We start from the raw sequence: 27,822 nt of genomic DNA on the forward strand, positions 1-27,822 counted from the left end.
GAAGCCGAAATCTATACTCGAATTACTTATCGTATTTGTACAATTTCCTTATCAAAATATTGTATTAAGGTAGTAGTACTAATAATAAGGCCTAGAGCAAAAATATATAAAACGAACAAGGCTTTGAATACCAAAATTGCAAAAATTTATGGCTGCTTTCACTGTGATCGTATAGCTGAAGAAAAAGGGATAAATCTGAAAACAAAATTGATACGAATTATATATTAGAATTTGAGTAGAGTTTCCCACCAATGAGAACTTGAGGGTATATCCAATTGAAAGCTACATTTCAGCAGCTAACAGCTCAATTATCTGAAATAAATTAGAATACATCATTTTTTCCCAGCATTTTCCAGGCAATATTCTCTAAATATAGCAAATCGGTAATAAACACGAGATGGATTAGGATAAGCCGAAACAACCACATAAAATGCGATCTTCATGAAGAAGAAGAAGAAGAAGAAGAAGAAGAAGAGTTCAGACGAGCTTTAATCCAAGACTCCAGTGATTTCAGTTCTTCATTACTTATCGAATGGGCGAGGTTGGGATAAGCCTGCAACGGTCAAGAAACAAAATGCATGGTTTGCAACAGAATATTAGCTAGGAACTATTATGTAATCAAATCGATTAGAACATCTTGTAGCTTCATAAACGCATGGGCCGGGGTAAGAAAAACATGGATAGATAGAACTCTAGAGGGTCCTCCATAGAAAATCATATAGGGAAGGAGGAGATCATGACAACTGTCCAACATTTATTTTAATGTTGGTGTATACACCTATACAATATTCTGTTTGCACTGATTTTGTATACTGACCGCGCTAGTTTAGAACTAATAGTGGGACAAGCATCACGATCTCCTTCCTTCCAGTATGACTTTTTATAGAAATTCTTTATTTTTTCCCTATCTTTTCTTTATTATTATTATTATTATAAATTCTTTATTTTTTTTCCCTGTCTTTTCTTTATTATTATTATTATTATTGTTATATTTTTTTTTTGTGAAAGAGAGGGCTACCTTAAATTCGCATTTCATGCCAGCCCGCTCAAGAAACGGGGGACCAGCTTGACCAGCCTCAAACAATACCATCCTGTCAGCCATTCCATGAGACCACAAAATCGGGGTCTGCAAATATATCAGACCATCATGTTATATTTGAAGTATAAAAATTTAAATAAAAATGAAGTAGACCTACAAGAAACTAATAAATATGAACTGCAAAAAATCAACATTTATGCGTCTGATCCATCAATTGTATTTAAGGTGTGCCATTGTTAGGGCATAATTTACTGCATTTTTTTGTGCCAGTGCGTTGGGGGTTTTTTTTTTTTGGGTGGTGATGGTTGGTGGCTTTTTTTTTGTTTTGTTGTTGTGTGTGTGTGTGTGTGGGGAGGGGGTGGGGGTATGTAGGGGTGTGGGGTGGACATGGATGTATAATAGATTTACTCAGTCTTCCTTCAATAATTAAATAAAATCACCCTTTCCAATCCTACTGGTTTTCATTTGCGTCACTTTTCCTACACGACTCCTCTACAATTGTTCACTAGATTTCACCTTTATTTCCTTTTGACTTGTATGAATAGCTTGCAACTTATGAATGTGTACTCAAATCCATTATTCATTCTTACAGTTCGACTATATGATTATAACCATCAATTAATAGTTATATGTAACTCTGATATAGAGCTAATTTCACACAAACAAAAATGTCGGGCTGCCTCTGAAGAACGAACCAACTGCATATATGATGCCAGTCTCACTTCAAGTCCTCATCAACATTGTATTCCAAATACCTGTCACCATATTCACTAACTTTGGTGTGTGTGTGTGTGTATATATATATATATAATATATATAGAAAAACTTATGTCAACTTAAGTGGACCATCCACCAAAGTTTCTATCCATTGATGATACCTAAGAGATTCGTGCATCATATGAAGAGGACTTTTCATCAATGGTAAGAAATTATATATGATATATATATATATATATATATTATATATTATATATATTATATAATATATATATATATATATATATATATATATATAAAATTGTGCATGCTTGAGCATGGATTTGCTTGTGTTTTGTGTGTTATTAAATGAGATAACAAAGATGGTCCTGATTAGATAGCAGTTAACTGCGATCATGACTCTGAAATCAAATCGATGCTGCAATTATGAAATTCAACTAGCATTAGTTAATAATTACTTATGTCAGGATCATTAAGTTATTGAGGAGACAGGAAGTTTCTTAACTTAATTTTGCCAGTCCTAGCACTGTGGATGAAAAATCATGCATAAAAATACTCGTTTTCTACCATGAACTACCTTTCTGGCTTCAGGAGAAATGCGATCTATGATTGATGAATTAAAAGGAACCCATCCACTAAAAACTGCACCACCACCCAAGGTTTTAGGATAGAGCAATACACTTGCTAAGGTCAAGGCACCTGTCAAAACCATCATTAGTTCACATAAGTACAGAAGTTTAAAAAAAAATTGATAAAGCTAAATCCAGAAAATAATTGTCAAATGTTAACCACCTCCTTGGCTAAATCCGCAGACAAATATATTTTCAGGACTTATGCCAGCAGCTACCTCCTTGTCAATGACAGCATGCACATTTTGAACAGCTTCAAGAACTCCCTTTTCATCATTTGGCAATACCTAAAACACATCAAGATAACGATGACATGAATCAAATAGGAATCACTGCATGGTGGTTATAACAACCCTTCTTCATGATTTTATGATAGGCAGGCTGTATTATTTCAATAATCAACTTATAAATATATTATGTGCTATAATGGATTTAACAGTGGGGTTTTATCCAGGTTGCCTTTCACTATCTTTTGATATGAAGGTATTATATATGCCAGCATAACAAATGCCATATCTTTGATATTGGACAAAAACTAAGAGATGCTGATAAAAAAACTTCAAGGCTTTTCGAACTGGGTTCTTTACAGATCTATTTTCTCCCTGTCGACTACTTGATGTTTTTGCAATGGATTCACCAGAGTTCAAGGTTAATAATTAACAACAGAAACCTTGATTTATTATTCTCATTGTTTTAATAGTTATGGGGACATTGGCTGGAATATTAATGCAACCAATTTTCCTTTTTGGCTTAACATGACTAGGATCTGAAAAAAATAAAGTAAGATGATGGCGAAACCTCTACAAATGACCACAAATCATCAAAGCAAGAAAGTTTGTGTTGCTTGAGCCAAGCACTTGTTACAAATCATAATGGAGAAGGCGTTATCGTCTAGTGACTATAAATTATGTATCGCGTTATCCTCCAAACAGTCATAGAAGTAATCCATATTTAAGGCATATTTACTTTTGATTAACTATCTGATGACTCACTCAAGAAAAATTAAAGATACAATTGTGTGGGTATTACTTACAGCAGTTATAGGAATCTCACGAACGTCAAACCATGATGGCATCACCGCACCATCTACAAGAAAGAGAAAACATATTAGAGGCAACTTCAAAATAAAAAGTAGGGTAATTGCACATAACCCTCCTCATCCATACCTTCAGTTGCACTAAACCACCTCAACTCATTTACAAGCACTTAGCACCTTGAAATGCCATTTTTAGAAAGATCAATTGCAAGTAACGCCCCTCTTCCTCATGAATTGGGCGGCTATGGGGGGTTTAGTACAACTGAAGTTATAGACGAGGGGGGATTATGCCCAATCTACCCTAAAAACTAACAATGGCAGAACACTTGGTGCAGCAGAAAAGTATGATAGCTACAGTGAAGCAGTGTGTAGTGTTCAATATGTTTATTTGTTTTACAGATATAATGAGATAATGGAAAAAAATTTAACTGAACTGGAATTACTACCATGAGTTTGCAACAAAGAAATACTAATGACTATTTTTCTTACAACCATAGTCTAGTTTCCAGTCCAACAAGCATATCTGCTACATTTCCTCTGAATTAAAATGACAAATTATTACAACCAATTTCTCCGACTCAACGACCAGTTAGAACAATATTTGCGCATAAGAAGTTGTTTGGCAACCCACTAAAACTGGTCAAGAAATATAGCAAGCCTGGTCGTGATTTTGGTGGGTTGCAAAGAAAAGCCTAAGGCACAAGGCAAGTCGCCCCATATACATGTAAGCAATAGTATAAGAAAGAATCTAAATTCATAAGAAACAAAAAGAAATGATAAAAGGGAGAGATCTCTGTGGCATATCCGAAACAGTGCACTGCATTGCCTGCATGAGCTAAAACCATGATTTTAAATATCGCCTGATAATCCGATATCATCACTGAGTTATCAAATTCGGGAGCTTTCCGCTAGGATAAGTAGGAATTTTAATCGGTTATCGTTTTTTGAGGTTTATCGGCGAGTTATCGGCGATAAAGGCACTAATCAGCCGATAAGTAGGTTCTAAATATCGGCTTTATCGGCCGATAAGTAGGATTTGGGAGCTTTTACTTTCTTTTGGATTTGCTCTTTGAATGTTTACAAATTATGAACTATTTGTTGCTTTTGGAACTTGGTTGATTGGTGATTAGCTTATGTTTGTTTATGGATATTGATAATAGCTCATAACTACTAAATATCAACTTAGTAAGTTAGTTTATGAATCTCATGATTAAACAATAATTATGTAGATGCGTAGATGGTTCTTCATTCTTGATGTTATCTTATTATTTGCTTGTTTATTATTCCATTTTGACTAACATTAAAAAAAATTTCAAGCTTATGTTTGTTTATTATTTGCTAGTATATTACTCCAATAAATACTACTTATCCCCGATATATCCCCGATTTTCGCTATCCGATAAGGATTTTGACCGTCCGATAAATCCCCGATAATCGACATTTAAAACCTTGGCTAAAACCAAGTAAGAAGGTTTATGTCTATACTAAATTCCTTGGTACATTCTTCAAGAAGAATAGATATGGCGCCCTTAAGTCAGAAATAGAATAGTTAGCTTGGTTGTGCTTATAATAAATTTCTTAAAGATGACAATCTTAGAAATGGGTATTTGAAAAGAGGTCAAATGTTTAACATGCGGCTATTTCTACGAGAAGCATAGAAGAATGATTACCAGAAGATTAAAAATAGTTTCAGTTGATCCATTACCATGCACTTGATGAGTATATGAAGGGCAAAAAGAAGACATCTAGTTTCATGACTCATATAAGACAACTCTGGTATCATATTAGAAAACACTCTTGAAAAAAAAAAGATAAACAACAACAGAGTCTATATCCCAAGTGTTTGGGGTTGGTTACATGAATCATATTCTTTCATTTCGTTCTACTATAAGTCATCTCCTCTGTTAAGCTAACCATAATCATATCCTTCTTAATTACTTCCAACTAAATCTTTCTAGGTCTACCTCTAGATCTCTTTGTTCCATTAAGTATAATATGATCACTTCTCCTAACCGGTACCCGAGTTAAAACCAAGTGTAAGTAAGAAGGTTTATGTCTATACTAAATTCCCTGGTACATTCTTCAACAAGAATAGATATAGCGCCCTTAAGTCAGAAATAGAATAGTTAGCTTGGCTGTGCTCATAATAAATTTCTTAAAGATGACAATCTTAGAAATGGGTATTTGAAACGAGGTCAAATGTTTAACATGCGGCTATTTCTACGAGAAGCAAAGAAGAATGATTACCAGAAGATTAGTACTGGTTTGAGTCGATCCATTATCATGCACTTGAGTATATGAAGGGCAAAAAGAAGACATCTAGTTTCATGACTCGTATAAGACAACTCTAGTACCATTTTAGAAAACACTCTTGAAAAGAAAAAGATAAACAACAACAACAACAAAGTCTCTATCCCAAGTGTTTGGGGTTGGTTACATGAATCATATTCTTCCATTTCGTTCTACTATAAGTCATTTCCTCTGTTAAGCTAACCATAATCATATACTTCTTAATTACTTCCAACCAAATCCTTCTAGGTCTACCTCAAAATCTCTTTGCTCCATTAAGTATAATATTATCACTTCTCCTAATAGGTACACTAACAGATCTATGTTGTACATGACCATACCACATTAATCAATTCTTTCTCATTTTATCCTCTATAGGAGCAACCTCTAATTCACTACGAATACACTCATTTCTTACCTTATCTTTTAATATATACCCACAAGACCATCTCAATATTCTCATTTTTGCTACACTCATTTTTTGCACATGTTATTTTTAAATTGCCTAACATTCTGATCCAAAAAACATTGTTGGTCTTATAACTATCATATAGACATTTTTCCTTAAGTCTAACAGGTATTCTACGATCACACAAGACTCCCAAAGCACTCCATTTTAACCATGTCAGTCTGATTCGACTGACAACATCATCCTCAATCTCACCATCTTGCCGAACGATTGATCCTAAATAGTAAATTGATTGCTTTTAGATATTTTTGGCTATTAATATGTACTATAAGCTCTTTTCTCCTTCTAGTTTTAGTAAAAATGCATTCCATGTATTCTGTTTTTTGTTCTACTAATTCTAAAACATTTATTTTCAAGACTTTGTCTCCACTTTTTTACTTTAAAAATTATAAATGCTCTAGACTCGTCAACTAATACTATATCATCAACAAATAACATATACCATGACACTTTATCCTGAATATGTCTAGTAAGTTAGCCCATAACTAAAGCAAAATGATAATGGCTTGAGGCTGATCTTTGATGTAAACCTATGATTATAGGCTATGTTGCATAGATACAGGTACGGGTACGGGCACATGACACGATAAATTTGTATAAAGTAGGGTATGTGTAATAGCCCACATAAACAGGAAACAAAAATCTTCTTGTTCCTCACCACCCAAGGTTTTAAATATCGGATGTCGGGTTCATGTCGGACGGCTGAAATCCATGTCGGATAGCGGAAATCGGGGATATATCGGGGGATATGGACTAAATATCGGATTGTCATATCGGATGGGCGCATATGTACAATATCATGTCCTAAATGTAATCTAAGCATTCTTAAATTCAATATAAGCATACTTTATAAACTTTATAGACTAGACATATAAAAAAGTAAACAATATATGAGAAATGTAAAGAGCTAAAATGTAAACAATATTAGAGCTAAAAAAGTAAACAATATACGAGAAATCAGGGATTATTAAATGATAAACAAGGATTATTACAAGGATTACTAAAAATTAAGACATTGAATCTTTCATATTAATTAAACAAGATTAGAGCTAAAATGTAAAGAGCTAAAATGTAAAGATATAAAAAAATATTTATGCAAGCATTCCCATCATATTAATTAAACAAGGATTATTACCGGAGTTGAATCTTTCATATTCCGAGGATTACTAAAAAATCAAGTTAGAGCTAATTTTACTTTTAATCCAAAAGAATTATTTAATTACTTTTTGTCCACAATTTGCTCCAAGATACAAAAAGAAACTTATGATGATAATTTAGGAAAAGAAAGAAGAGTAAAAAGAAAAAAGGGAAAGTTAAAAACCACGATATATCGCTGAACCGATTTTCATAAATTTTGGCCGATTTTTCAAATAGGAAATAGCGGCCGATATATCCGATTTTTCGCCGACATGACCGATATATCGCCCAAAAACGATATGCGACTTGTATTTCCCCGATTTGTGTCGCTCGACACCTTGATCCGCTATATCGGCCGACATGTCCGACATGTCGGCCGATATTTAAAACACTGTCACCACCTCACCATATCGGTGATTTTTCACCGCCTCACGACAGCATAAAAGAGGAGGAACGGGCGGGGAGCGGGGGAATTAGAGGGAAAAAGAAGAGGAAGAAGACAGTGGAAAGAAGAAAGGCGGAAAAATCAAATCCAATCAAAGGTATAATTCTCCTCTTTTGTTTTCCTTGATTTCTTATGGAATAGATTGAGTATAAATTAGGAACTGAGATCAGTTAATGAGAGATGGAAGGAAAAAAAGAACACTTATCTAGTCGTTGGCGAGGGCTTCATCACTGACCCCTCATCGACAGGGAGTCATCGCCCTCGAGAGACCACTCCGATGGCGAGGCACGAGGCAGCAGGAAAAAAAAGAAAAGAAGAAAAAAAGTAGAGAACAGAAGAAAAATAAAAAGAGGGGAAATGGAGGAAGAAGGAGATAAAGGAGAGAGAAAAAAGGGGAATTAAATTAAAATAACCAAATTTCTTTGGGATCCTTGAAAGTTTATTAGTTTGCATATAGACCCAAAAGATAAAAATGAATAAAAATATTCATGTAGACCCTATTCAGTAAGTTGCAAACAAGACCCAGAAGATTCAAACTTAGTTACAAATTAAGCTTGAGTAATTAATGGGAAAACCCTAGAAACTGTCTCATATTGTTAATAGGTCCAGAACTATTAGAATGGTATTTAGAAATTATGGTAAATTGCTAAAATTATCAAACATTCTATGTGTACCCTACTTATGAATATTAATTGTTAATTGATTGTACTTGAATTTGATTTGCTCTAAAATTTGAAACGATTATCCTATAATATGTACTTGCCCTGAATTAATATGAGTTTTATATACTTATATTATACAATCAGGTTGATCTTAGGAGTAATATTTTGAGGAAGCGATACTCATTAGTGGTGAGTTCATTTCTCACTAGTATTTATTTTATAACATAAAATTCCACACAAATTATAATGGATTGATCTTGTGTTTAAAAAATAATTTAGTTATTTTTCTTATGTATAGAAAATGATATATGATTGATCGATTCTGTCACGGCCTAACTCATAATATGATTTTTTTGACTTCTTATAAGATATTGGAAATAAATTTGATTTCATATAAATGTGATAAGTGATCTTGATTCTCATGCGATCTCAAATAACTGTGAATATCGATTTATTTGAAAGTTATCAGAGAAATAAATGATTTAATTGTGTTTCAGCGAGTTAACGAGTTTAATAGATTTTTCGTGATTTGATATTTGGAATAAAAGTGTATAAAGTGAATTTGTTGAATCATTGTAATTGATATGGTGAGTTTACTCTTGTTCACTTAATTTTGGAAGTATTTTAAATTTTCACAAGTAAATTTGTACTAGTAGTACTTTGTAACAAGCAATGTGTTTTCGAGAGCAAGTAATGTGAGAACTAATGAGATTTGAAATTTAGCAATTTAATAGGTGATGTCAAAATCAAATAACTAGACAAGAGATGTGTTTCCAAAATTAAGCCATTAGGCAAACGATTCTTGATGTTTTCAAAACCTTCAGAAAGTCCACTATGGAGTGATATGTTGGTGTCTGCCATATGGTTAGAATGCACCTTTATATGACCCATTGTGAGCATTTATGATGTGGTCTTTTAGCGTATGTGATGTGGTTTTTTTTGGGCATTTGTGATGCAGCCGGCAGCCTATGGCAGAGTTAGATGCATTCTGTTCTCGAGAACTATGTGTTATGTGAGGCATTTTAGCATTCCCATGCTACTGGACTATAATTCGTAACCTTATTGTGACATATGAGGTGATTATTGTATTTTATGTAGGCTTCATCGAGATTTGAGATTTGACTTGGATTATGAGAAAATAATAATACTTTGGTTTTGCCAAGTTTAATAGTTCATTTTTCTTTCTTAATAATTACTTATTTTAAAGAGATTTTGATTCTAGAATACATACGATATATTAAGCTTGCCCTTTCTTTCTTGAATATAACAATAGTACATTAATGTGGACTATGTCTTGCCATTTTTTAAAATATTATGCGCCAAACTTATAATTCACTATTCCTATGAATTATTATTATTATTTTGTTAGATATCTAGAAAATCTAGTGGGAAATATTCTCACTAAGCATTAGCTCATGCCGTTGTTTTTTTTTTACTTTTTTTCAAATCTGAGATAGCGATGTAATAATCCGAATTTTAGTTGTGGGCACTGTAAAGAAGTGCTTATAAGGAAATCACAACTCCAGTGATGATATATTCAGCAAAAAGAGTGTTTTGCGTTGTAAAATAATTATAACAGTAAGGTTGTGGAATGTAAATAACGATTATATATATATATATGAGAAATATGGAGAACCTTGGTACCAAGTTTTTTCATTAAACTTGGTAGTGAGGTGGCCAAATCTGCCACCTACATCACGCCTCGAAGATGGAGCATCTTTTGTGGAGTAGGTGAATAGGGATTGAGAATCTATCTTTGAGGCGTGATGTAGGGGCCAGATCTGGTCGCGTCACTATCAAGTTTAATGGAGAAACTTGGTACCAATGTTCTCCATATCTCTCTCTATATATATACACACACACAGTTTGCTTCAAGCTATTATCATAAACAGGTATATGTATATTTGAGATAGCTATGTTATATGAAGTGTCAGGTTTGACTTGTGCACGGAACTTATCTTGTGCATAGATCGCAGCTGTCGCGGAACCCATATTTATAATAAAAAATTGTAGTTCGGGGCGTGACAGTAGGTTGGTATCAGAGCCCTAGGTTTCAACGTTAGAAGCCTTGTAGGGTGCTTTGGAATAGAATATATGTGCTAGTTGAGTGTTATCGTATGGATCGATAATGTGACCTATATGTATGTATATATATGTATATATACATGTATGCATATAAATATTTTGTAGTGAAGCCTTTTAGGTTTGTTAACTTGTTAAGGAAGATACATGTGTGGTTAGTTGCTTTATTTCATTTTAGAATTTATTTGGTGTTTATTTTATTCTGTTTTGTTCTTTCATTTTAGTGTGTTGATGGATGGTTCCTCTTTTTATAGGATGGCGGGAACCCATTCATCTTCTAGTTCCTCGTATATGCAGTCTAACTCCATGATTTTTGTAGACAGCTCCTGGAAACCCAACCTAAGAGATTGGGAATACTAGTCCAATGAGATCGAGCCAGAAGAGATATTAGCTGACCGGGCGACACGGACTCCTCGGAGGTCGAGTTGATAGAGGTCATTGTAATAGATTCTTCAGAGTCTGAGATTGATCCTTTTGATGACCAGAAACCAACGGTGGAGGTTATTCCAATTTCATTACCTTCAGAAATTATCCTGATCTTGTCTGACTCCTCTAACATTGAGTTCCATGTGGCCGAGACTTTTAGTGATAATCAAGGACTCGTCTCCTCTGAGGGCGAGTCAAGTATTCTAGGTATAGTAGACATCGACCTTGATGGGTGGGAGACTTATTATCGATTCAGATCCCATGTCGGAATCTGATAGTATGCAGGACTCGGAGGAAGCCAAGCCAACCGAAGAGGAGTCTAGTTCTAGTAGTTCCTTTTCTTCGATGAAGTACAATTTAAATAGGATAATTTTGTAAGAATAGTATATGGGGTTCTTATTCTTTTGGTGTATATAGAACTTTTTGGTAGGAAAACATGTATATACATAAACCTATATACATATATATATGTATGAATTGAAAGGTTAAATATGAATAATATACTTTTGGCTTGTAAGTATTGATTTGTATTATGTTGCTGAACACTACTTGAATTCATAATTGCTTGATTTGTGTATATGTGACTGGCTTAGAAATTATCTCTTGTACAATAGTTGACCAGAATATTTTATTATTTATAAGGAGATATGGCAACGAGTATCGACCAAACCTCTCATAGAAATAATGATCTCAATCAAATGATAAGTGAGATGATGAGACCTATAGTTACTCATACATTAACCTCAGGAAGCCAAGTAACCAGCAATACATTAATGGAACTACTACAAGCAGTGACATGCATAGTCACCAGATAGCAAGATCAAATCGATCGCAATCAGATGAATAGCCAGAACAATGAACAATCAAAATTAAGGAGCAGGATGAGTGAATTCAAAAAATTATCCCCTCCCAGCTTTGAGGAAACTATTGATCCGATAATTTCAGAACATTGGATCACTGAAATGAAAAAAGTTTTTACATACATGAAATGCCCTGAAGAGGAAAATGTCGATTATGTGGTCTACATGCTAAAAGACCGTGCTTATGGGTGGTGGCAAATGCAGGCCAGGACGTTGGGAGAAAAGGCATATAAACTATCATGGGATGAATTCCAAAAAATCTTTTATGAAAAGTATTTTCCCTCGACAGTCCGCAAGAAAAAAGAACACGAATTTCGAAAATTGAAACAAGGCAATAAGACGGTAATGGAATATGAGGAGTTGACTTACCTGTCAAAATTTGCTACTCACTTGTTAGGGAAGGAAGAGGAGAAGGCTCGTCGTTTCAAAGAAGGGCTTCGACCAGACATCAGGAAGACGGTCAGTGCATTTAAACTCCCGACGTATGGAGAAGTATTAAAGAAGGCTTTGTTAATTAGGAAAAATGAGATAGATGCGAAATCAAAGAATGAGGAAAGCAACTCCTATTCAAGGAAGTGGGTTTTGGCCAGATAATTGTAGCAGGAGAAATAAAAAACAAAATGTAGAGCGCAAAGAGGAATAGCTTCAGAACCAAAAGGTTGTGAGATGTGATATTTATCATATACTCGGCCATAAAGTAAAGAACTGTTGGAAAAGTACTGGAGCTTGTCTAAAATGCGGGCAGAAAAATCATAGGATTGCAAATTGCCTAAGAATACAAAAGAATCAGAATACCCTAAAGATCGGCCAGTCTAGTAGTGGGAACAGGCAACCTCAAGCTAAGGCTCAAGTATATTTCTTGACTGAGAAGGAAGCTAAAGCGGATAAAGATGTGGTGACAGGTACGATAATTTTTTAATCTATTCTTGTTTGAGTACTTTTTAATTCTGGTGCATCGCACTCTTTTATTGCTGCAGTTTGTGAAGAGAAATAAAGTACATCGTGATACTTTACAACAAGAATTACTTGTTAGTATACCTGGAGGTAGTATATTAGTATCAAATCAGGGTTGTAGGGGAAAAATATTATTCTCGATAAGAAGCTTCCAGTGGAATTAGTAATGCTGAAAATGCATGATTTTGATATCATACTAGGGATGGATTGGTTATCTTTAAATTATGCTTTTATTTTTTGTCGAGAAAAGAAAGTGACATTTAAATTTTCGGATCAACCATAATTTTATTTTGAGGGTTGTAAATCACGAGAACCCTTAAAAATCATCTCAGTCCTTAAAGCTTATCGGGCGTTGAGAAGTGGATATATGTGGTATTTGGTTTCAGTTGAAATTATCAATGAAGGAAAACCAAGCTTAGAGGAGATATCAGTTGTCCGGGAATTTCCAAAGGTATTTCCAGAAGAACTTCCAAGAATGCCACCAGATAGGGAAATTAAATTTTCAATCGACTTGGTATCGGTACATGTCTAATTTCCAAGGCTCCTTATCGCATGGCCCCAGCTGAATTAAGAGAGTCCAATGTGCAATTGTAAGAACTTTTAGACAAAGGTTTCATTCGGTCAAGTGTGTCATCATGGGGTGTGCCGGTATTATTTGTGAAGAAGAAAGATGGTAGTATAAAACTATGTATTGACTTTCCTGAATTGAATAGAGTAACCATTCGGAATAAGTACCCATTACCGAGAATTGACAATCTATTTGATCAACTGCAAGGAGCTTAAGTATTTTCCAAGATTGATCTCCGTTCTGGTTACTATCAGTTAAAAATCAAGCCAGAGGATGTGCTAAAAACTGCATTTCGAACCTGATATGACCATTATGAATTTCTAGTATTACCGTTCGGACTCACAAATGCACCTACAACATTTATGAATCTTATGAATATGGTGTTCAAACCTCTTTTGGATCGATTTGTTATGGTGTTTATCGATGATATTCTGATATATTCAAGAAGCAAAGAAGAGAATGAAGAACACCTAAGATGTGTGCTACAAACATTAAAGAGAGAAAAATTGTATGTGAAATTTAAGAAATGTGAGTTCTGATTGGAGACAGTAACATTCTTTGGACATGTAATTTCTAAACAAGGAATTTCTGTGGACCCTGAAAAGATAAAAACTATAGTTAATTGGGATAGGCCAACTAGCGTGATGGAGATCCGTAGTTTCCTTGATATGGCTGGTTACTATAGAAAATTTATGGAAGGATTTTTCTGTATCGCATCACCTCTAACTCATCTTACCTAAAAGGGAGTTCAATTTATTTGGTTAGATGAATATGAGAAAAGCTTTTAAGAGCTAAAAGTCAATTAGTGTCTGCTCCAATAATGACATTACCCTCTGGAGATACATACTTTGCTATCTACAGTGATGCCTCTAGGAGAGAACTAAGGTGTATTCTTATTCAAAATGGGAAATTCATAGCATATGTTTCAAGGCAGTTAAAGCCTTAAAACAGAACTAGTCCACACATAACTTGGAACTAGCGGCAGTAGTGTTTGCTCTCAAGGCATGGAGATATTATTTATATAGAGTACATTGTGAAATATACACTGATCACAAGAGTTTGAAACATATATTCACTCAGAAGGAGTTGAATTTACGACAAAGGAGATGGTTGGAGTTTCTAAAAGATTATGACATGACCATAAATTATCACCCCAGCAAGGCGAACGTTGTTGCTGATACCTTGAGCCGTAAGAATTCATGCAATTTAGCATATTTAATTACTTCTCAGAAAGATATTTGAGGAATTCGATCGTACCGGAATTGAAATTAGAATCCACCAAATTGGAGTTAAATTAGCGAATATGGTGATACAACCTTCTTTGATAGATGAAGTTAAAACAAATCAACAGGAGGATCCTCAATTAGTGAAGATAAAGAAAGATGTGGAAGAAGGCACTCGAAGAGACTTTAAGATACATGAAGATGGGTCCTTGAGGTTTGAAACTAAGGTTTGTGTGACTAATGTACCAGAGAAAAAGAAAAAGATTCTAAAAGAGGTACACCACTCTTTGTATATTATGCATCCTGAATAAACAAAAGTGTATAAGGACCTAAAGGAAATCTGCTGGTGGGGTAACATGATGAAGAAAATTGCTATTTATGTTGCGGAATGTTTAACTTGTCAACAAGTAAAGACTGAACACCAAAGACCAGCTGGATTAGTCCAAAATTTGGATATACCAATGTGGACATAGGAAAAACTTATCATGAATTTCATCACCGGCCTTCCAAAAACTTCAAAAAAAATGATACAATATGGGTGATTGTTAACAGATTGACTAAGTCAACGCATTTTTTACCTATCAATACGAAATTTTCATTAGAAAAGCTGACTGAAATATACATCAATGAGATAGTGAGGTTGCATAGCGTACCCATATCAATAGTCTTTGATAGAGATCCTAGATTCACATCAAAATATTGAAAGTGTACATAGGGCTCTGCAGACTAAACTAAAATTTAGCTCAGCTTACCATCCATAGACGGATGACCAATCGGAAAGGACAATTCAAACACTAGAAGATACGTTGAGATGTTGTGTATCGAAAATAAAAGGATCATAGGAAGATTATCTGCTCTTGGCCGAGTTTGCATATAAAAATAGCTATTAAGCTAGTATTCATATGGCACCATATGAACTTTTTTATGGAAGAAAATGCAAGTCTTCTATCCATTAGGACGATGTTGGAGAAAAAAAACTTCTTGGAATAGAATTGGTACAACAAGCAATTGATAAGATTCAATTAGGTAGAGAACGTCTTCGCACTACACGAAGTTGTCAGAAGAGTTATGCTAATCAAAAAAGAGAATTGGAATTTCAGGTGGGCTATCATATTTTCTTAAAGGTTTCGTCTACCCAATGGGTGAAGATTTGGAATCCAAGGAAAGCTAAGTTCGAGATTCGTTGGTCCTTTTGAGATTCTAGAACGAGTTGGTCCAGCGGCATATAAATTAGCGTTACTGCCATCTCTATCTAGAATACATGATGAATTTTATCTATCGATGCTCCGAAAGTTCATCCGAGATTCAAATAAAATTGTCGAATTATCTCCAGTAGAGCTCAAGCCTGACTTGACTTATGAGGAGAAACCTGAGCGCATTGTGGATTCTGAGGAACAAGTATTTAAGCGTCAAATCATCAAATATGTGAAAGTTCAATGAAAGAATCATTCCGAAAGAGAAGCTACGTGGGAAATGGAAGATGCTATGTGAGAAAAATATCTAGAACTTTTTGAAGATTAAGATATGTTAAGTTTTGAAGACGAAACTTTTTATTAGGTGGGAAGAGTGTAATAACCCACGTAAACAAAAAAAATCTTCTTGTTCCTCACCGCCTCACCATGTCGGTGATTTTTCACCGCCTCACGATAGTATAAAAGAGGAAAGGGGGGAAAATTAGAGGAAAAAAGGGAAAAAGAAGAATAATAATAAGAGGAAGAAGACAGTGGAAAGGAAAAAGGGGGAAATTCAAATCTATTCAAAGGTATAATTCTCCTCTTTTGTTTTCCTTGATTTCTTACGAAATAGATTGAGTATAAATTAGGAACTGAGATCAATTATCGAGAGATGGAAGGGGGAAAAAGAACACCTAGTCACCGGCAAGGGTTTCATCGATGATCCCTCATCGACGGGGAGTCCTCACCCTCGAGAGGCTGCTCCGACAACAGGGCACGAAGCGCGGCCCGAGCCCGAGTAGCTGCAAAAAAAGAACAGAAGAAAAAAAAGAAGAGAACAGAAGAAAAAAAGAGGGGAAACAGAGGAAGAAGGAGATAAATGAGAGAGAAAAGAGGAATTAAATTAAAATAGTCAAATTTCTTTGGGACCCCTTAAAGTTTATTAGTTGGTATATAGACCCAAAAGATAAAAATGAATGAAAATATTCATGTAGATCTTGTTGTTCAGTAAGTTGCAAACAGATCTAGAAGATTCAAACTTAGTTAAGAATTAAGCTTAACTGCTTAAGTAATTATTGGGAAAACCCGAGAAATTGTCTCATGTTGTTAATAAGCCCAGGACTATTAGAATAGTATTGTAAGAACTATGGTAAATTGCTAAAATTAGCAAAGATCCTATGTGTATCCAACTTATGAATATTAATTGTTAATTTATTATACTTGAAATTTGATTTGCTCTAAAATTTGAAACGATTATCCTATAATATGTACTTGTTCTGAATTAATATTAGTTTTATATACTTATATTACAGAATCGGGTTGATCTCAGGAGTAATATTTTGAGGAAACGGTACTCATTAGTCGTGAGTTCATTTCTCACTAGTATTTGTTTCATAACATAAAATTCCATGCATATTATAATGGATTGATCTTGTGTTTGAAAAATAATTACTCTATTTTCTTATATGATTGATCGATTCTGTCGCGGCTTAACTCATAATATAATTGACTTCTTATGAGATATTAGAAATAAATTTGATTTCATATAAATGTGATAAGTGATTTTGATTCTCACGTAATCTCAAATAACTGTGAATATCGATGTATTTGAAAGTTATCAGAGAAATAAATTATTTGATTGTGTTTCAGCGAGTTAACGAGCTTAATAGATTTTTCGTGATTTGATATTTGGAATAAAAGTGAATAAAGTGAATTTGTGGAATCATTATAATTGATATGGTGAGTTTACTTCTGTTCACTTAATTTGGAAGTATTTGAAAGTTTCACAAGTGAATAAATTTGTACCAGTAGTACTTTGTAACAAGCAATGTGTTTTCGAGATCAAATAATATAACTAATGAGATTTGAAATTTAGCAATTAGATAGGTGATGTTGTTGAAATCAAATAACTTGACATTGGACAAGCGATTTATGATGTTTTCAAAACCCTCAAAAAGTCCACTATGAAGTGATATGTTTGTGCCTGTCATATGGGTTAGAATGCACTTTTATGTGGTCCGTTGTGGGCATTTATGATGTGGCCTTTTAGCATTTGTGATGTGGTTTTTTTTGAGCATTTGTGATGCAGCCGTCAGCCTATGGCAGAGTTAGGTGCATTTTGTTCCCATGAACTATGTGTTATGCGATGTTTTTTAACATTCCCATGCTACTGGACTATAATTCGTAGCCTTAGTGTGACCTATGAGGTGATTCTTGCATTTTATGTAGGCTTCATTAAGATTTGAGATTCTAAGATTTGACTGTGATTCTAAGAAATAATAATAATAATATTTTGATTTTGTCAAGTTTAATAGCTCATTTTCTTTCTTAATAATTACTTATTTTTAAAGAGATTTTGATTCTAAAATACGTACAATATATTCAGCTTGCTCTTTCTTTCTTGAATATAACAATAATACATTATTGTGGACCATGTCTTGCCATTTTTTTAAATATCATGCGCCAAACTTATAATTCACTATTCCTGAAGATTATTATTATTATTTTGTTAGATATCTAGAAAATTTAGTGGGAAATGTTCTCAGTGAGCTTTAGCTCACCCAGTCGTTTTTTTATTTTTTTCAATCCGAGATAGCGATGTAATAATCCGAATTTTAGTTGTGGGCACTGTAAAGAAGTGATTATAAGGAAACCACAACTCTAGTGGTGATATGTTCAGCAAAAAGAGTATTTTGTGTTGAAAAATAACAGTAAGGTTGTTGAATGTAAATAACGTGTGTACACACACAAAGTTTGCTTCAAGCTACTATCATAAGCATGTATATGTCTATTTGAGATAGCTATGTTATATGAAGTGTCAGGCTTGACTTGTGCACGAACTTGTGCATAGGCCGTTGTTGTCGCAGAACCCATATTTATAAAATTTTATTGTAGTTCGAGGCATGAGAGTACGGAGACACGGCTGTATATATATAAAATAATTCACTTTAGATCAATATTGAATTAGATACCTATTACATTTTCATGCAAATATTCATGTAGATCAATGGCTTTCAAGAGAACAGTTGTATATATATAAAATAATTATTTTTCATGTCTCAACCTTTTCTTCTTTTTTAGGTTCTTTCATTGTTTTCAAACTCATTCTCAGTCTCCCAAATGAAACAAGCCCCTTCGAACCATATCTTTTGGGGGGACAAATCAAGCTTCTCTAAAGGTACCATTTGCTACCCTATTTTTATCAAAAATGACAAAATTTAATGAGGTATCATGGTTAAACAGCTTCAACTTTATCCCATGCGGCACATGATGCCATCTTCTACTTAAAACAATTTAAAAAGTTAAGAAAATGGGGATGAGAGAGAGTTACCCAATGTGATACATGATGTCATGTTCCACTAAAGCAATCAAAAATTAAGAAAAGATAGGGAGAGAATAGAGAGCAATTCTTCTTCATCTCTTTGCTTAGTCTCAAACATTAGAAACACATGGCCAATTTTCTTTATTAAAAGAAAATGGGGAAAACCATGGCTAGTGAACATTTCCTGTGTCCACGCCATTTGGATGTGGATCCATACTTGAAACGTGTCGGACACGGGTATGACCCCCCAATGGTCGTATCGGGTTATCCTAGGTTATAGGAAATGACTTAGTCTCTCATTCATTAGTTATTGCTTTAGTTATTACTCTATCATACATATCTTTAACCACATCAATATATAAACTTGATACGTGTTTCTTTTCTAAAATCCACCACATTACCTCTCTAGGCACTCTTGTCATAAGTTTTTTTCTAGGTCAATGAAATCATATGCAGATCCTTTCTTTTTTTCTCTATATTTCTTCATCAACTATCTCAAGATATGTATAGGCTCTATAGTTGACCTCCCGCGCATAAAATCGAATTGGTTTTCAGATACATTTATCTTTTTTTTTAGTCTTTGCTTAATTACCCTCTCCAAAAATTTTATAGTATGACTCGTGAGTTTAATAACACGATAGTTTGAACAATTTTGTATATTCTTATATATTGGTATCAACTAACTAATCCTCCACTCATCGGGCATTCTCGTTGTCTCAATAATCTTATTAAATAATTTAGTCAACCATTCTAATCTTATATCTCTAAGACATTTCAAAATTTCAATAAGGATATTGTCCGATCCTACGCCTCTCTTACTTTTTATTTTTTTAAAGCATTTTTGACCTCGCTGATCCTAATTTTCTTACAATTTTTTTTATCATTCACTATATGGTCAAATTCTCTATGCTACCTACCTATTTGGTTATCATTAAATAATTTATCAAAGTAGTTCCTCCATCTCTTTTTTATTTCCTTGTCGGTTACTAAAACTCTTTGATCTTCACTCTTAATACATCTAATATTATCCAAGTCCCAACTTTTCCTTTCTATCATCTTAGCAAGCTTATATATATATTTTTCTCCATCCTTAGATTCTAGCTTATTATAGAAATTTTCATAAGTCTTATATTTAGTCTCATTGATCTCTTTTTGCTTCTTTCCTTGCTAACTTATGTTTCTCAAAGTTTTCCTTGCTCCTACACTTTTGCCAATTTTTATATAATGTTTTCTGCTCCCTAATAGTATTTTGTACATTTTCATTCCAACACCAACTCTCCTTGCTATCTAACCTACAACCCTTAGATTCTCCTAGAATATTCTTAGCCACCTTCTTGACACAAGAGGACATACTATTCCACATAATATTCATCTCATTATCTATATTTCAAATATCTTCTTTCGTCATCTTATCTTTAAAAAGTATTAAATTCTCTCCTTTTAAGCTCCACCATTTAATTCTTAATCTTTTGTTCATATCAGGTTTACTACTCCACTATTTAATAGAAAAGTCTAATATCATTAACCTATGTTGTGTAGTTAGACTCTCTCCGGGTATAATTTTACAATCTTTGAATGTAACCTATTTACCCTTATAGTAAGAAAAAAGTCTATTTGACTACTATTAGATCTACTTTTGAGGGTTATTAAGTGTTCATCATTTTTCTACGTTGTGCATTTGCTATTATCAAATCATATGTTGTTGCAAACTCCAAAATTGATTCTCACATATAGTTCTTAATTTCATATTATCCTCTCATATCCATTATTATCCTTTGTTGATCTCTGATATCACACAGCCGATAGGGGCTTTCCGCTGAGGGATGCAGTTCTGATCTTCGCACTGATGGCGAAGAGGGAGAGGATGAGTGGTGGGGCCAACTCCTCCGACTTTATGCTCGATCCTTGGACTAGAATTCCTGATCCTTCTGCACAAAAAAGAAGAAACCTGTAAGAGGACGGGGACCGGTTCCCCCGTGGTACATCCGACGGTTAAGTCAGGTGATAAGCTTGAGTGGGGTTTGAGGGAAGATCCAAGGATCATTGAGGTTCTGGTATTTATTACTCTAATTGAGCTTTTAAAAGAAGGTATAGCTTTTAGAATTGCTTAGAGTTTGAGCCGAAAAAAGAGTTCAAAAGTCTCAAAAGAGTTAAAAGTCTTCTTTTTCCCTCTTTTTTCTTCTCCTTTGTGCTTACNNCCCTCCTTTTATAGTCCATCGCCTCTGAGATTGACCTTTGGCTTTAACTATGCACAGGAGGGCGGTTGCGGGGTGAGCAGACAGGTTGTTGAGTCATCCTTCGCTTTGCAATGTCGGTTGGCGACTGGAAGGGAAATCATTCGAGCACAGGAGATGACGTCTTGGAAATATCCCAGATTCGATAGATGAGACAAGACGGAGGATAGGCCGACTGTTTGGGCCTTCTTCCCTTTCCAGATGGCGGCTGGCGACCGGAGGGGAAGTCATTCGAGCACAGGAGAGTATCTTAGTGATCTCTGGGAAATGACTTGTGGACAGAGTGAGCTGTTTTCGCACGAGGTTTGTCAGAGTTGAGATCTTGATAGGATCGCTCAATAAACTGTAGTGCTGATCGATGCATATCTTGAAGGAAACTTAGTTGGATCTTATCCCCTTAGCAAGGTCGGATCGGCTTGTGAGTCGATCCTGTAGTCGTCTCGATTATGAGGCAGGTGGACTCTTGAAGAGTCGTCTTGATTTATAAGGGGTCGAGTACTCCCGCACTTCGCGTCGGTAAAGATGACTCGTCCGCTTGGCAGGTTAATAGACTTGTTCTTGGCCGGGCTTTTGGACCGCTAAGTTGGTTTGGATCATACCTCTTTTGGGTCTATGAAGACAATCTCCTGATATCTTTATCTTTAGATGGTGAATTACCATAACAGTTGGCATCTTTCATTCGGAGCTGACTTTAGTCAGGTCCGAGTGAAATAGATATAAGTTTGCTCAAGATGTTTGAGGATTTTTAGCCAGTTGATTGTGGCTGGAGACGTGGTGTTGGTCTTGTTAACCATCAATCTCATGTGCACTGATGTTGTCGGTATTAGGAACCCTTTTTTTAGAGAAAACGAGGCGTCGTGAGTAGAGCGAATGGCACTTCACTTGCCAATTAATTGGCGTAAGTTACAAGTGGCGATTGGTACTTCGATCGATCCGTTTTCGGTTCTCAAAACGGATCTTCCTTGGTTGCTCTAAGATTGTGCCTCTTTAAATCCTTCTGCATGCTTCTTCGGGGGCTTATAAATAATCTCTGGCGCTATTGGAAGAACACTCTACATTAGGAACACCTTTCTTCTTGTTGATTCCTCCTTTCTCCTTAGAAATTTTTGCCATGGCTCTTCTTCAGAATGACCGCGAGAAGAAGCTCAAAGCTTTGTATTTGTCTCGCTCACGAGTGACAGTGGATAAGGCAACGTGGTTGCATGATGAGTATGATATTCCGCGCATAATGACCCTAGAAGCACCGGACAGCATTACCCCGGTGTATATGCATGGCGAGGGTTGGGTGCCTCTCTATCTGGCGCATCTGCAATGTGGATTGTGCCTGCCGCTGCACCCTTTCATTAAGGAGGTGTTTACTGCTTTGGGGGTTTCCCCCTGTCAATTTCATCCACACGTCATATGTACATTGATGACGTTTATAGATGTTTGCTCCAAAGTGGGAGTGGTGCCCAGCATCAGTTTGTTTGGGCACGTGGTTAGTGTGGGGTCTGCTGGGGGGACCCACACTATTTTTCCACTATCGGGGCGATTTCCGTCTGGACGTCGATTTTCCAGAGCTGGACGAAGAATGGAAGAGGTTCTTTGTCTGGGTATAGGCGCTGACAATATACTGTCCTGTTTGGGTTGGCCTGAAGTGCAGGAGAATGTATTGGAGCCTAGGGCTCTTAGTGATCTCGAGGCTGGAGATCTTAAAAAGCTCCGATATCGTCTCGGTCTTCAGGAGTCCAGAGCTTTGAACGGAGAAGGATTCTCGGAGGTGAGAGGGTCCCCATCAGTTTCCGCCGACTCCGAAGGGACAGTCATTCCTCCACCAATGGAGGCATGTAAAAGAAGGGCTTACTCGGAGGGATCGAGCTCTTCCAGGAGACCTCTCAAGAAAAGGAAGGAAGACTCTGAGGTCGATGGAGGGGACTCGAATCTGTCAGCCAATGGGGAGAACGGGATAGAGCACGACACCGCCGTCTTAGAGAATCCTGTTGCTGGACCCAGCTCATCTCCTGATCCTTATGAGGGAGCTTTAAGGATAGTTGTCACTCTCTCTCTCTTTTTTTATAAGCCCTGTTGGGCCTTTTGATAAAAATGTAAGAAACATTTTTGAATGAGAAATGATTTCTCATGTCCTTTGCTTTTGAGAACTGAAACTGCTTGGTGAAACAGTTAACCATGTTGTAGTTGTAACACTGCTTTCTTTTCAAGAACAATGTCGGTCTTTGTAGATCAAATGACATCCGCAGGGTAAGTGTCAATGTCTTTGTTTCCCCTGTTTGATCGAGAATTATAGAGGTCGACCTTGGGGCTGCGCCTTGGGCTTATCCTGATGAGGAGCCGATGACTTGATCGCCGACTGAGGAATCGTTGTGCCTTAGGCTTATCCTGATGAGGAGCCGAGGACTTGATTACCGACTGAGAAGTCATTGTGCCTTGGGTTTATCCTAATGAGGAGCCAAGGATTTTATACCGACTAAGAAATCATTGTGCCTCGGACTTATCATGATGAGGAGCTGAGGTCTTGGTGCCGATTGAGAAGTCATTGTGCCTTGGGCTTATCCTGATGAGGAGTCAAGGTCTTGACCATTATGATCGATGAGAGCAGAAGGAATCGAACCATATGTTGTGCATCGGTCTTACCTTTAAGAAGCTCCAAAGTCTTTGTGCCGACTGAAGAGTCGTTGTGCCTCGAGCTTCTCCTGATGAGGAGCCGAGGTCTTGACCGTTATGGTCGATGAGAGCCGACGGAATCAAATCATATGTTATGCCTTGGGCTTACCTTTAAGAAGAGCTAAGGGCTTTGTACCGACTGAGGAGTCGTTGTGCCTTGGGCTTATCCTGATGATGAGACAATGTCTTGACCATTATGATTGATGAGAGCCGACGGAATCGAATCATATGTTGCGTCTTGGGCTTATCTTTAAAAAGAACCAAGGGTTTTGTGCCGACTGAGGAATTGTTGTGCCTTGGGCTTATCCTGATTCCTGATGATGAGCCAATATCTTAGTGTCGATTGAGAAGTCGTGCCTTAGGCTTATCCTAATAAGGAGCCAAGGTCTTGACCATTATGATCGATGAGAGCAGAAGGAATCGAACTATATGTTGTGCCTTGATCTTATCTTTAAGAAGCGCCAAGGTATTTGTGCCGACTGAGGAGTCGTTTCTCGGGCTTATCCTGATGAGGAGCCGAGGTCTTGACAATTATGATCGATGAGAGCCGACGGAATCGAACCATATGTTGCACCTTAGGCTTACCTTTAAGAAGAGCCAAGAGCTTTGTGCCGACTGAGGAGTCATTGTGCCTTGAGCTTATCCTGATGAGGAGCCAAAGTCTTGGTGCCGAGTGAGAAGTCGTGCCTTAGGCTTATCCTGATGAGGAGCCAAGATCTTGGTGCCGACTGAGAAGTCGTTGTGCCTTGGGCTTATCCTGATAAGGAGCCAAAGTCTTGACCATTATGATCGATGAGAACCGACGGAATCTAACCATATGTTGTGTCTTGATCTTACCTTTAAGAAGCGTCAATGTCTTTATGTCGACTAAGGAGTCGTTGTGCTTCGGGTTTATCCTGATGAGGAACCGAGATCTTGACCATTATGATCGATGAGAGCCGACGGAATCGAACCATATGTTACGTCTTAGGCTTACCTTTAAGAAAAGCCAAGGGCTTTGTGCCGACTTAGAAGTCGTTGTGCCTTGGGCTTATCCTGATGAGGAGCCAAGGTCTTGGTGCCAACTGAGAAGTCGTTGTGCCTTGGGCTTATCCTAATGAGGAGCTAAGGTCTTGGTGCCGACTGAGAAGTCGTTGTGCCTTAGGCTTATTCTGATTCAAAGCCAAGGTCTTAACCATTATGGTCGACGAGAGTCGACGGAATCGAACCATATGTTGTACCTTAGACTTATTTTTAAGAAGAGCTAAGGGCTTTGTGCTGACTGAGGAGTCGATGTGCCTTGGGCTTACCCTGATGAGGAGCCAAGATCTTTGTCATTCGATCGAGAAGTCGTATGCCTAGAACCCTTGAGTTGACTACGTCTTTTCTTTTTTTTTTTTTTTTTTTTTTTTTTTTTTTTTTGAACTTCCATTGATTACATAATGGAGTACAACTCATCAACATCTAGCGTTCGAGGACGTCTTGAAAATATCCCAGATTCGATAGATGAGACAAGACGGAGGATAGGCCGACTGTTTGGGCCTCCTTCCCTTTCCAGATGACGGCTGGCGACTGAAGGGGAAATCATTCGAGCACAGGAGAGTATCTTAGTGATCTCTGGGAAATGACTTGTGGGTAGAGTGAGCTGTTTTCGCACAAGGTTTGTCAGAGTTGAGATCTTGATAGGATCGCTCAATAAATTGTAGTGTTGATCGATGCATATCTTGAAGGCAACTTAGTTGGATCTTATCCCCTTAGCAAGGTCGGATCGGCTTGTGAGTCGTTCCTGTGACTTGCCGACCAAACAGTCGGGTGAGCTCCGAGTAGACAGTCGAGTAGATGGTCGAGCCGACTAACTGAGGAGTCGTCTCGATTATGAGGCAGGTGGACTCTTGAAGAGTCGTCTTGATTTATAAGGGGTCGACTACTCCCACACTTGACGTCGGTAAAGATGACTCGTCCGCTTGGCAGGTTAATAGACTTGTTCTTGGTCGGGCTTTTGGGCCGCTAAGTTGGTTTGGATCATAGCTCTTTTGGGCCTATGAAGACAATCTCCTGATATCTTTATCTTTAGATGGTGAATTACCATAACATCCTTGCCAACATGCCTATTATGGCCTCGCCCTACAAACAATCTCTTCTAATAGAATTCTTTGAACCAATTCACCTAAGTTATCTTAAAAATCTCTTTTAGAATTCTCGGGTAACCTTACTAGCGGAGCGTAAGCACTAACAATGATAAAACCTCTAATCCCAAAATAATTTTTAGTAGTATTATTCTATCTCCTACTCTTTTAACCTCTACAACATTATCTTTCATTATGTTATCTACAAGTACTCCCACTCCGTTTCTATTCTTTTCTTTTCCCTCGTACCAAAATTTATATCCCGTCTTTTCAATTTCTCTAGATTTTTCACCTATCCATTTAGTTTCCTGTAAACAAATTATACTAATATTTCACATGATATCTACTAATTCCATTGCTTCAAATTCCGGAGAATTTTATTTTTATTTTTGGTTAGAAATTCACCCAAAAAGAAAAGATGAGGAATATATCTACATCCAAGATCAAAGAGGGAAGTGGAATTATTCGACAAGTGTTTCTGCTTTTGGAGCATCTAAAATACCTGCTACAATTGATTCCGATTTTATTCCACCTTACTGTCCTACCCTTGTTGTGGACACTACATATGTTGTAGTTGGACATTCTGCTATAGTTTCTATTGTTGGAAATGGACATTCTGGCAGTATATCCAACTCAAGCTTTACACTCTGCATACTTTTGAGTGTTTACAGGATCCCCCCCACCCCTCTTTGCAGTTACATTGTTATAGGTCTTTGGTCTTCTGTTATTTTCTCATGATGTGAATTGTGGTTGGTGTTTATATGCATATATCAGAAGAGGTGGGTTGTGGTTGGTGATAATTGTTTTATTTCCAGGTCTTTGGTTTCTGTTTCCACTTGTTCTCATGTTCTGTTCCTTATGATATTAAATTTGTTCAAGAAAGATTCAAAGAAGAATATGGTGATATGGCCATATGGGATATGAACATAGGACAGGCTTCGCCAACCCATGATTAATTTTCTTGTATATGAGTTTTCTCTCTCTAGATATTTATCTTTACCCTTGCTCCTTTGTATTACTTAGATTGTTTGTTACTATTGTTTTAACAGGCCTTTACCTTGCATATCAACCTTCAGAATCATATTCATTAATTGGTTTATAAAGTTAATCGCAAGAGACACAAGCAAATATATCTTGAATCTCAAAAACACAGACAAAAAAAAAATAGCTCCAGCTAAGTCAAAAGAGAAAAGCAGTGAGATCTAAAATGCTTGGATCAGTACAAACAAATATATCTTGACTATCAAAAGAAAGTACCCATATGCAATAAAACCAAAATTAATGGGCAGATCCCAAAATACTAGAAACAAAGCAAATTGATGACCAATTGTGCGCACACATCCCGCAATCAAACCTGAAAAATAAAAGACTAGGCACCAAAATAAACTAAGAAACAGAATTAGTGGGCACCCCCAAATGCTAAAAACTAACAAAACCCACCAAAAATAAACAGAGATTAGAAAACGGGCAAGATCTAAAACCACTCACAATTGCAAGAAACAGGCGAACGAGGCGCCGAAGGGAACAGCCACTTGGTAACTCTGAACTCAGGCGAGGTGAAGAGAGTCCTGATGGGTTCGTTCGCGGGCCCAGAATCGCCAAGCCCATGAAGCCAGAGAACGAAGCTTCGGGCCGCCATTGGGCTTTGAGAGAAAGGAGATCGCTGAGAGGGCTGGCGATGGATGACGGCGGTGAGGAGACAGGTGACGGTCAACGTGAGGACGAGGACGGTGAGGGGTTTTAAGAGAAAGGGAAGGGAGTTGAAGTTCATTTCTAGTTGGCATTTGCTGGT

At 36.5% G+C, this 27,822-nt stretch overlaps 1 protein-coding gene across 1 annotated transcript; it reads right to left on the reverse strand.

Moving 5' to 3' along the window:
• On the reverse strand, positions 191-27,822 carry LOC109841085 (carboxylesterase SOBER1-like). Its single transcript, XM_020409950.1, has 6 exons — positions 27,519-27,822; positions 3,419-3,471; positions 2,549-2,672; positions 2,334-2,455; positions 1,019-1,126; positions 191-553 (listed from the first exon to the last, which is right to left on the reverse strand). The coding sequence occupies exons 1-6, from the start codon at positions 27,799-27,801 to the stop codon at positions 440-442; spliced, it is 804 nt and encodes a 267-aa protein (XP_020265539.1). The 5' UTR covers positions 27,802-27,822; the 3' UTR covers positions 191-439.

The sequence above is a fragment of the Asparagus officinalis genome, chromosome 5 (assembly GCF_001876935.1).
Source record: "Asparagus officinalis chromosome 5, Aspof.V1, whole genome shotgun sequence".
Lineage (NCBI taxonomy): Eukaryota > Viridiplantae > Streptophyta > Magnoliopsida > Asparagales > Asparagaceae > Asparagus > Asparagus officinalis.